Source organism: Mus caroli, unplaced genomic scaffold, assembly GCF_978045245.1.
Source record: "Mus caroli unplaced genomic scaffold, Mus_caroli_1 scaffold_5, whole genome shotgun sequence".
Lineage (NCBI taxonomy): Eukaryota > Metazoa > Chordata > Mammalia > Rodentia > Muridae > Mus > Mus caroli.
In genome coordinates, this window is record NW_028227260.1 from 151,487,706 (window position 1) to 151,499,405 (window position 11,700).

At 43.0% G+C, this 11,700-nt stretch overlaps 1 protein-coding gene across 4 annotated transcripts in view; it reads left to right on the forward strand.

The window, feature by feature from the left end:
- Clcn5 (Cl-/H+ antiporter 5) overlaps window positions 1-6,505 on the forward strand; it is a 172,889-nt gene extending 166,384 nt beyond the window's left edge. For all 4 annotated transcript variants that reach the window (XM_029473283.2, XM_021152880.3, XM_085838302.1 and 1 more), the window contains one exon: window positions 495-6,505. In XM_029473283.2, coding sequence (XP_029329143.1) covers window positions 495-585 — 91 coding nt within the window. In that variant the 3' untranslated portion in view covers window positions 586-6,505. The remainder of the gene's footprint in view (window positions 1-494) is intronic.
- The last annotated feature ends 5,195 nt before the right edge of the window (window positions 6,506-11,700 follow it).

Consider the following 11,700-nt stretch of genomic DNA (forward strand, 5'->3'; position numbering starts at 1 on the left):
CTCTGTCCTTGAGGAAGGACTGTGCATGGTTACAGAGAAGGCAGGAACACACAAATGGTCATAGGGCAAAAGCAAAAAGAATAAAGGCCATAGATGAGCCTGCACAGAGCCTGCCATTGCTGGGGGCAGGGCAGAGTCTCAGCTGGCTCATAGGACCAGGGATGTTTGGGGTTGGGGGGGGGAGCATTTGAACAGGGCCATAGTAAGTAGGTACCATTCATAGGTTTAGAGAGTGATATTTAAATCAGAGGAAAATGTGGGCCCTGAGACCTAGATGTAGAAGTGTATTTAGGGACAGACTAATGGATCAGTGTGTGCTGATCCATTAGTCTGGCCTAAACATCCCGCTGTTAGCTCATTGTTCTCCAAATACAGATAGTGTTGACAAAGACAAAGTTGAGAAGGATTAAGGGAGGACAGGCATCACCTTTAGTTAAGAACACAATTTTCATTGTACCTTTACTTTGGTTTTCTTTTATGTGTTTGTCTTTCAGGCGCTTACTTGGAATCATCACCAAAAAGGATGTGTTAAAGCATATAGCACAGATGGCAAACCAAGACCCTGATTCCATTCTCTTCAACTAGAATCATGGGCTTGTTGTGGATATAAAACACAAGGACATTGTGGACCATGGATATATTTTATTAACTGGGTACCCAAAACACATTTCCCATATTTGGATGGTGAAGTCATATTAGTGTGTTGTCTGTTTCCTACAAGTTAATCGGTTGCACTACATAATTTCTGGAAAATAATCTCTTTAGGAGAAAATACAGTTAGGCTTCTGTGATACTGCATTAGGAAGGGTTCACGAAAGAGTAAACAAGATGGCTACGGTTTAATTATGTTTGTTCTTTAAAATAGTTTTTTTTTAATTTAAAAATAATCGTTAGCCAATATGCAATCACTGAAAACTATGCAAGAAAAATTCCAACTATTCTGACAAATAGTCTGCAGGAAACTCATGGTAAAAAATCCTGTGTTGGAGGGAGACTAAACTGTCATTGATGGGAAATGAAGTGTGACCTAAGGGGCTTTGCCTTTCAAGCCACAGAAAGGCAAGCCAGAAGGAAATCGCAATGGCATTTTCGAGACTGTGAAGATTCACTTGATTCTTACTCCTGTTACAGTATTTAGCATTATTAGTTTGTTACGTTTACCTTCTCAGCAGAGGACAGTGCTGCTTTGGTCTGTCTGCCCCAAGTGAAGTAGAGGGGTTGACTTTGGGGGCCTGCTTGTCTTGGTCTTTTGAAGTGCACAAAGTTAAGTTACAGAGCTTTCTCCTTGGCCGAAGAAAGGCTACTTTTCCAAATGGCAATGCTAACTAGTAGACGAGGACTTTGTTAGAAATCTGTTAGTAGCTAGGAACCATTTATTCCAGTTTTCTTGAAATGAAGATAAGTTCTGAGCAAAAGTCGGTGGCTAGGATTGTCACGGTATGTGAAGTCCTAACCCAATCTCATACCCAGATGCCACTTCCATGGATGCTCCTGCTTCAGGCTTCTGGAATAAGAACAGTATCTGGAACTGGGTCTAGGCTGAATACTGGGAAAGTGGGGAAGATTCAGAGCTACATTAGCATCCCGGTGCATTTCTTTGAAAAGACCACCAGTACTAAAATAACTGGACGCCTGTGCTCCACCCAGTGTGGCGGATGCACAACAGGCCATTGTTCCTGTGAGCATGAAGCAGGCTTGAGATACTTCCACGTGTATAGAAGGAACTGGAACGGGATAGGCAACTGCAATTACCTTGAGGTGCCATCCTTAGAAACCTAACTAGAATGCAGAGCCATCCTTAAACCTAGGTGTAGGGATGAGGCCTGATGACACCAAAGGTGCTTGTACCCAGTTAAAAAAAGGTGCCTGTCTCAATTTCCTACCACATCTGTGGCAGTTTAGAAAAATCACATTATAGAAACACCTGGTGGAATTCACAAGCCACCACCAGCATTCCAACCACCCTTTCATTTTCTATCATTTTATCCATGTGCAATTACTCTCCCTCCATTCTGTTTGCCTCTCTTCTCAGCACAGACTCCTCTTTAGGATGGAGCAGTCAGCTTAGTTAATCATTCCTATTAACAACAAAAATACCTACTAGGGTTAGTTAAATTGTAAGCCAAGGCTCAGCAGTCTCACAGCACTTGGACTAGAGGTGACACCCACACAGCCTTTTTGTTTGCCATGTGGCCCCATTGCTACTGCCATGCCTCCGTTTCCCTCTCAGATGCCCATGGCAGTGAGACTATGTTGTTGGGTGAGAGTTCAGCCTTGTTTATCTTACAAGCCTATTCCTAATCTCTCCCGCTATCCTTCTAGTACAGGATCAGCAGCCCCTGGCACATCCCTGTGAATAACCCACTCCTCCCCAGCAACTCAGTGTACCTCATTTTAAAAGTTGTTGGTCCCCAAGTCAAGAACTTTTTTTCTTAACCCCCAGTTTTTTATTGTTCTCAAACCAGAAAGTCCTTTATTATCCAAGACATATTTTGGTTTTTATCTTTACTATATCAAGGTAGCCACGAGAGTTTCTCCTTTTAAGTATATTCTTCTGGCATTTTAATGAAAACGATGCTTCAGAGGTACATGGTATCATCATCACAGCTCCGTGACTTTCTGTCTTGTTCTTTCCATGCCACTGCATGAGCACCTAGTGTATTATGTGGAGATCAAAGTTCTTGTCTGTGGATTGCAGGTTCAGTCAGTACCTTTCTTTAGTGATCCTGCCTCACGAAGGTTTGCAGGAAACATTACTGTGTCTGCTATTTGATGGCAAGGGAAGGTTTGGTCCTATCTCAGAGAGCAGCGGTGGTGGCATGGAGAGTATCTTGTTTGCCTTTGTATCTCTTCTAGTTCTTTCTTTTTGTTGTACCTAGACGAGCCAGTGTTAAGGTGCTACTCCAGAGAATAAATCTAAGAAATCAGATAACACTGTGCGAACAGATACTTTCTAGATGCTAAGCACCAGTAGGCCCTCCAAATAATTTGACAACATCCCTTTGATACCTCACTCCTTAGAAATATCATTCATTAATCTTAGTTTCTCAGGAATCCTTGCAGCTTGTATGCTAGAAATAGCTGTAGTGTATGGTGTCCATTGTCTGTCTGATCTTATGGTTTAGCTCAAAGGTTAACGCGTTCCGACAGGAGTACTCTCCAAGATTGCTAGCCTAGCACCTGGACACACAGTGGCTCTTGTCTTGAGGTAAAGGGGGCTCTTTCCTGTCATTGCCATTCCATTCCATCAATTAGATATTCCTAAAAACAAAACAAAACAACAAAACGCAAAGCCAATAGAGGTAAGTCCGTCAGTAGCCTCAAGTGACTACATACCTCAAGGGTAAAATACTGGATAATTGAAGCTTTTCAAGTGAATTGAGACAAGTTTATTTTGGTACTGGAAAAGGAAATAGCCTGATGTAAGGAAAGTGTTTACAGAAGAATGCCAATAAATGCCTCAAGAGTGTGAATTTTCCTAAGCACTATATCTGGAGGAAGTCTAGCTGTGAGGGCTAGATTTATGGATCTTTTAATAGTCTTAACTGCTAAATTTTATATCTTTACACCTTCAATGGAAAGAGCTTAATGAAGCTGAGAGAGATTGCATAGTGAGCTCAATTGGAGATTAACAAACAGAGGACTGGTGATGTGAAATAATCGCTATTAGAGATCATTTCTACTTTGATATTTGGTTAGAAACAGCCAAATTGAAACACCCTCCCCGCTCTCTCTGGTTCCAGTGTCCTGGCTTAGCCCAGCTGCAGAGGAGAGCTGATGTAGTCCACAGAATAGAGAGCCTCTGGTGGATTAGCTAAAATTGATGATACTTTGAATTGGCCAGCTGGCAGAGCAAACAATTAATTTGCTGGTTTAACTGCAAAGCAGGCCAATTGTTTTGGCACTAATGTCTAAATTGAAAGTCTTTGCAGGAAGAGCAGGGGCCTTTCTAAAGGGATTAGCCTCTGAATGCGTGGGCTCAACATTACTGTTCTAAAACCTTAATGTTTGCAACCTCCTCTGGGGTTGTCTGGGTGGTGCCTGATGGTATGAAGAAAGCCATCCCGTCCCCCCCCCCCCCCCCCCCCGTCCATACATATTAGCATAAGGTAGGCAGAGGGCTTAATCACATGCCCCAAAGGGAGAAGGAAGCCAGTCATGTCCAGGATTCCCATATGAACTAAAGCCTCAAAGCACTATTTGGCTTAACAGCAGTCTAGCTTTATGGAGACAGTCAAACCTTGAGGAGGAACACATCATCTGAATGTCTAGATGATAAACATTTGACCATTTTTGTTTTAAGCTCTTCCCTACTGTGTCCTTATTCTATATTGAAAATAAGCTGCTTTCTCCCATTGCAGCTCAGGAGCTGGGGCAGGGTTGGAGATGAGTGGGCACAGCAGAGCTGGACCGTTGCTGGCCTTTGCTTCCCGATCAGCCATTTGTTCCAAGGAGAGAAGCTCTTGGAAAAATGTGATTCACAGTTTCAAGCTACTCCCCATCCATATGCTGGCCACATTCTCCTTCCTAAGTAACTGCATCTGGGCAATGTTGTAAAGAGATAAAGGGAAGAAAAGGAGATTTTCCCATGGTGTCGGTAGGATTTTGCCAAATCCTCCAAGAAGGATGTGATATATGGACCTTCCTTCCTTCTTCCTTCCTTTTTTTCATTTGCCTCTTTCTCCTCCACCCCATGGGGCCTATCCGGTTACCCTGTCCAGCCCAACCTTACAGTTAAAACTTCCTACCTCTAAGTTGCTACCAAAGGGTCTTTGGCCTGCATGTGCACACTTGTCAAATGATGCCCTGACTAATGTTTGGCTTTTTGAGGAGAACCTGTGTGATGGTACAGATAGGCAAAAGGGCAGTCTGCCTCTGCCTCTTCCTTTGCTCCTCCTACCATGCATATCCTACCTTCAGCTCTCTTCCCATTGTTCTGACCATGTTGTTTCAATATGACTGTGGTGGGTAGAGATGCGATGACCCCCCCCCCCAAGGACAGAGAATGGAACCTCCCCAGCTGGTGAGAGGCCATTGGCAGTTTGCTCAGTCCACACTAAGGGCCAAAGCCAGAAATCCTTACTGGGAGTGCCGAGGGCTTTAGCTGTATTATACATTAGTTCAGATGTGCTGGGTTAAGAAGTAGTTTAGGATCTAATGAGAAAAAAAATGCCATTTAGTGAAATGGAGAAGAAAACAGAACCTGTGTTTTTTTGTTTTTGTTTTTGTTTTTAATCAAAGTGGTAGTGTTCAGCCTTGCCATCAAGTAGAGGGTACCTCAAAATATCTGGTCCTTGTCCCTCGTCCTCTTTCTTCCCTTTCACTTTTCTTTCTTCTCCATTGTCCTGCCTTTTTATATATAAGTATTCACTTTTTTTTAAGCTATATATTTGGTCCTTTGGGACTGTGTGATGATTAAATTGTATTCCATTCAAGATAAAACTATATGTTTAATATTGTATTCTCTAACGTTGTCTTTTGAAGCTATGCTGCTATCCAGGTACAGGCCAGAAAGGAATTGGGCCTGACAGCATCTTGGTCATGTCACCAGAGGGTGACTCTGATGTCATGATGATGACTCTTATTGATTTGACCAAGGCCAGCCTCCTGTTTATACCTCTGCCCATTCATTTCTGGCCATGGGAAATATACCAGCTATTGGGTGAGCCATTGAAGCCAGGAGGATCAGAGGGGCCAGGGGCCAGCCCATGGACACCATGTGAAGTTCTCTGTAGGAAGCTCATTTGGAGGGCTGGCTTCAGTCGCAGTAGCCAAAGACACATCTGTCTGACTGGAATTTGAATTCCTAAGACTTGGTCACAGTTCCGCTGAAGCTTATGTGTAGATATCTGTAGCTGCTTGGCATCCGGAAATGAGCTTCAACCAAAGCTAATACAGTCCCGAGTTTCCACCGGAAGCTTGGTGCTGAGCTCTTCAGACCAGTTCTTTATTAGAGGGTTGCCAATCTTTCAGCCACGCTTTTGTACCTTTATCCTCACCTGCTCATAGACATAGCCTGATCCAAAACTGTGGCTTACTGCTCACTCTGCTCTGCTCCCTGGTCATGTATAGTGACATAGTGTAAAAAGGAAAAAAAAAAAAAAAAGATTGGGGAGTTAGGTGACCTGGTTTGTATTCCCTATGCTTCTACTAACTAGCCTCAAGATCTTAACCGCTCTGTGCCTCAGTGTTCCCATCTGCAAAATGGGGATAGTGTAAATTGCCCTACCTACCTCACAGGGTTGTTGTGAGGATAAACTGAGACAATGAATGGAAAGCACTTTGACAAGTAAGTGCTATGCAAAGTGTTAAGAAATGGAAACAATCTAGTTGAAGGCAATGGAATGGACATTAGCAGAAGGGTTAATGGGATCGTCCAGCCCTTTCTCTGTGTGGCTTAAACCTAGGTTGCCATTGCTTTATACATTTTCACTTAGCACAGATTTGTAATTATGCATGAAATAAAGCACAGCCTTATCCAACTTGATTCAAGTCTGTTTCTGAAGACCTTGAACATTTCGAGTGTTGATTTTTCACCATCAAAAACACAAGGGCACGGTGTGGGACTTGGGGAATTGTTTTAAAAGAGACCTGGGGGCTGGAGAGATGACTCAGTGGTTTAGAGCACGTGTTGCTCTTGCAGCGGGCCCAGGTTCAATTCCCAGCAGCCACATGATGGCTCATAACCATCTGCAGCCCCAGTCTCAGGGCATCTGATGATCTCTTGGCCTCCACAGGCACCAGGCACACATGTGCATATACATACATGCAGGCAAAATAGTTAAAAACAAAATAAATCTAAAGTATTTTGAAAGCAACTGAAAACCACCACCAGCCTCACTTCTTTAAAAATGTTTATGGAATACTAATAATTACACTTAATAGATTCAGTGGTTCCCCTCTCACACACACACACACACACATACACACACACACACACCCCTGGCTGATTCTGGGGATGGAATCTACGACCTTGCATATTCTTAGCAAAATTTCTATTGCTGAGCTGTATCCCCAGCTACAGTGGTGGTTTTTAACTATAAGGAGACAAATGAGGGACAGCTGATAATTCTGAGGCTTTGTAGACACTTGCTGCTCCGTTTCTTATGCCTTCTTCCATGCTCTGTGTATTAGTAATCATTCCCTGATAATGGGAATGAGCTAGGGGCTGCATTTTTCTCTCTGAGTTCTTTTTCTTTTTTAGATTTATTATTATATGTAAGTACACTGTAGCTGTCTTCACACACACCAGAAGATGACATCAGATCTCATTATGGATGGTTGCGAGCCACCATGAGGTTGTGGGATTTGAACTCAGGACCTTTGGAAGAGCAGTCGGTGCTCTTACCCGCTGAGCCATCTCTCCAGCCCTCTCTCTGAGTTCTTAATGGTGTATGATAGTAACCTTTGGCAGACTTACTGCTTACAATTGCTTCAAATGAGGAATAGGATGGGTGATTAAAATGTTCCTCCGGGGTTTGAAGGGTAGCTTGGTAGTTAAGAGCATGTGCTACTCTTGCTAAGGACCTGCATTTGATTCTGATTTTATTCCTAGCACCCATAGCAGGCATCTCACAACCACTCGTGACTCCCAACTACAGGGAGATCAATATCTCTTGTCTCCCTGGGCACCAGCACTCATATGCTCAAACTCCCAACACACACACACACACGTTTCAAAATAAATATTTTAAAAGTGTCAAATGGTGTTCTCTCGTGAATGCCAGCTATCCTTCTTAGGAACCTCTTTATGATATGTTGACAATAAAATGTCTAAGGTGAAGAAGCTCTCTAGAGTTGCCATGTAAATTATCACGGGATGAGGCACAGAAAAGTGATTAAATACGCAACAGTTATTTCCACACCTCTATGAAACCTAGAAAACAAAGGAAGGCTATAATTTTCTTTGGCCTGCAGCCGACTCTTCCTTCATACCCCTTCCTTCTTTCAGCTAGACCCTACCTACAAGGCAGTTTATATGCATCCCAGGGTTATTTTATTGATGTAATATTTTCCCTATGATGAAGCTGGAGAGAAGGCTCAGGGATTAAGAACACTCATCGCTCTTGCATAGAACATAAATTTGAATCACAGCACCCGTGTCAGTGAGTCACAATCTTCTGTCACTCCAGTTTCAGGGGATGCCATGCTCTCTGGCCACTGCACAGACCTGCACTGTCTTAGGGTTTCTATTGCTGTGAAGAGGCACTGTGACCACGGCAGCTCTTATGAAAAAAAAAAAATTCATTGGGGCTGGCTTACAATCTCAGAGGCTTAGTACACTGTTGTCAAGGTCGGAAGCATGGTGGCATACAGACAGACATGGTGCTGGAGAAGAAGCCGAAAGTTCTATATCTGAATGCTCAGGCAGCAGGAGAAGAGAGAGACACTGGGCCTAGCTTGAGCTTCTGAAAAACCTCAAAGCCCAGCCCCAGTTGACACACTTCCTCCAACAAAGCCACACCCCCTAATTCTTCCAAATAGTGCCACTCCCTGATGACCAAGTATTCAAATATCTGAGCCTATGTGGCCATTCGTATTCAAATCACCACACTGTACTAATGTGACACATCCACATACAAGTAAAATATTTTAAAACATTTAAACTTTCTCCATTTTGATATTGGAAATATCAATATCTGTACAATACCTGTGTCGATATTTTGTTCCTACGAAGAACATTATTACCCTTGGCTTTACATATGATCATTTTAGGAAGGACTTCTCTGTATCAAAATAAGTCTTATAAGCCTGAAATCCTGGGCTGGTAAAATGGCTCAGTGAGTAAAAGGTGTCTGTCACCAAGCTTGAAGACCCAGGTTCCATCTCCAGGTTTTTTCCTACAAAAAAGGAACTGATTCCACCAGGCTGTTCTGACCTACATAGCTATGGTGTTGTAGCATGTGCATGCCCACACACATACAACCACCCATGCATATGTGCACAAAATAAATATTTTTAACTTGAAGGCTCCCCGGGCAGGGGTGGTGCACACCTTTAATCCCAGCATTTGGGAGGCAGAGGCAGGCATATTTCTGAGTTGGAGGTCAGCCTGGTCTACAGACTGAGTTCCAGGACAGCCAGGGCTACACAGAGAAGCCCTGTCTCAAAGAAAGAAAAAAAAAAGAACTTGTTTTATGAGAAAGTGTCTTACATAGCCCAGGCTGCCTTCAAACTTGCCACCTAGGCAAGCGTGACATTAAACTGACCCTTCTACCTGTCCTGAATACTGGGATTATAGGTATATACCACCACACTCAAATAATATTTTGGTTCCAGATGTTAGTTATCAACTTAGCAGTGGTGTGTTCCATACTACCACCCTTCTTGCTTCTAATATGATTACCTCTCAAGAAAAGAAGAAAGTGATGAGCCTGGAGGGCTGTAGGACTCAGGTGGAAACTGATGGAGCAGGATGACTGATCCATTATCTGGTCCAGGTGTGCCCAGAGAAAAACCTGAGAATGGCCACCAGATGTCAGTGCAATCATGAAACTACTGATGTGGCTAAGGTTTGTTTGGAGGTAACGGGAAGACAGGTAGGTCAAGAAACAGTAATTCGTATCTATAGCCGAGTTACAGGAATACTAAATTCAATCATAATTCTTGGTTTGTTAGACACTATTTAATGTACATAATAAAAATATATGATTTTTCTTATGAAAAGACTTTAAGAGTCAGGTGTGATGAAGCATTACTGTAATTCCAGCAGATGATTTTGAGTTTAAACCTAGCCTGGATGATAGAGCAAGATTCTGTCTCATCAGGAGGCCTGTATCACTACTGTTATGACCCAGATAGTCTAAAAATATATTGCTAGTCTTTTAAGTGTGTGTGTACACATATGTGGATGTGTTGTGTGCAAGTCTAAATACAGGTATGCACGGTGGTCAGAAAAGTGCTGGATTCCCTGAGACTGGAGTTCTATACAGTTGTGAGCTGCCCGACATGGTTACTGGGAACCAAACTCCAGTCCTCTGTAAGAACAGTGCCCTTAACCATTAAACCATCGCTCCAGCCCCTTTGAAGATGAGAGAGCCTTGATAACTATCAGTGGACAAGAGCTATAGACTGAAACTATCCCAGGCAAACACAAGTGTGATCACTATTCTTCAGGACCCTTTAGCTCCTGGCTTTCACACTATAGTTCCAGGTGACCCAAGCTCCTTCCCTAGGGTCTCAGGTTCTACCCTTTCCTTGTTCTCCTGTGGATCTTCTGGATTCCTCTCTTCACACTAAATAGCCCCCAATTGCCACTGGATAAGAGAGTTTTTTCAAAAAAAAAAATACGGAAGCAGCCAGGTGTGGTGGCGTACACCTTTGACCCCAGTACTTGGGAGGCAGAGGCAGGCAGATTTCTGAGTTCGAGGCCAGCCTGGTCTACAAAGTGAGTTCCAGGACAGCCAGGGCTACACAGAGAAACCCTGTCTCGGGAAAAAAAGATACGGAAGCAATTGAGTTTATTCTGAAAAATTCAAGGCTTACTGGACATGGTGATGAATTCCTGTAATTCCAGGTACTTGGGAAGATGAATTGAGTCAGAAGCACCAAGAGTTCCAGGCTAGCATTGGCTATGTAGCGGGACCCTCTTTCATGGTGAAACAGAAAAACAAAAAAACAAACAAAAAACCAAAACAACAACAACAAAACCCCACACGACCTGATTATTAGCATCTTAGCACCATTCTTTGTCAGTGATGAAAGCTATGTTTTGCTCTTTTCCTTATTCATCGGGTGAACTTTTCCAGAGCTTTGATCTCTCTGGACCCCACTAACTACCTACAAAGGAGGTGAGGGGCTGGAGAGATTGCTTGGAGGTTAACAGCACTTGCTGCTCTTGCAGAGGACCCCAGTTTGCTGCCCAGTACTCATCTCGGGTACCTCTTAAGTTCAGCTTCAGGATGGCTTCAGGATGGCTCTACGCCTCTGATGGCGTAGAGCACTTGTGCTCACACGCATATACTTCTGTATAAACTCAGACACATAAATGAACTTGTAAATCTTTAAAAAAGAATACCTTCCCTCATGGGGGGCATTGACATGACAAGTCAAGATTGTATATGACAACTTGGCCTTGACAATTGCCTATATGAGTGTCACCATTACTTATTTGGTTCTATCGCTATAATAAAGTATCTGAGACAACTAACTTAGACATTTTTATATTGACTCACAGTTTTAGAGGTGCCTGTCCAAAGTCAGGTTCATCTATTACTTTTGGACCTTTGTTCAGGGTGCTGAATGATAATGGTGGCAATCATGTAGCAGAACAAAGGAGAAAAATCAGGAAGAGAGAAAAGCCATTTGAGTTGACAGTCCTCTTCAGAGCACACCTTGCATGACCTAAAGACTTCCAAACAAAGCAGTCTTAATAGTACTTTGCCTCCCAGTAATTGGGGATTAGGCCTTCAGTACATGTTCTTCAAGAAACATGCAATATCTGAGCCATATGTATGTTCTAGGAAATAATATAACATATTGATAGTTAAGCATCAAGTGTGTTCAGGGCTGTCTTAGTTTTCCATTGCTGTGAAGAGACACTACAACCAAGGCGACTTACAGAAGAATAACTTTATTATGGCTTACAGTTTCAGAGGGTGAGTCCATAACTATCATGGCAGCGAGCATGGCAGCAGGCAAACAAGGCAACATGCAGGCACACATGGCCCTGAAGCACGTGCTGAAAGTTTACATCTTTAT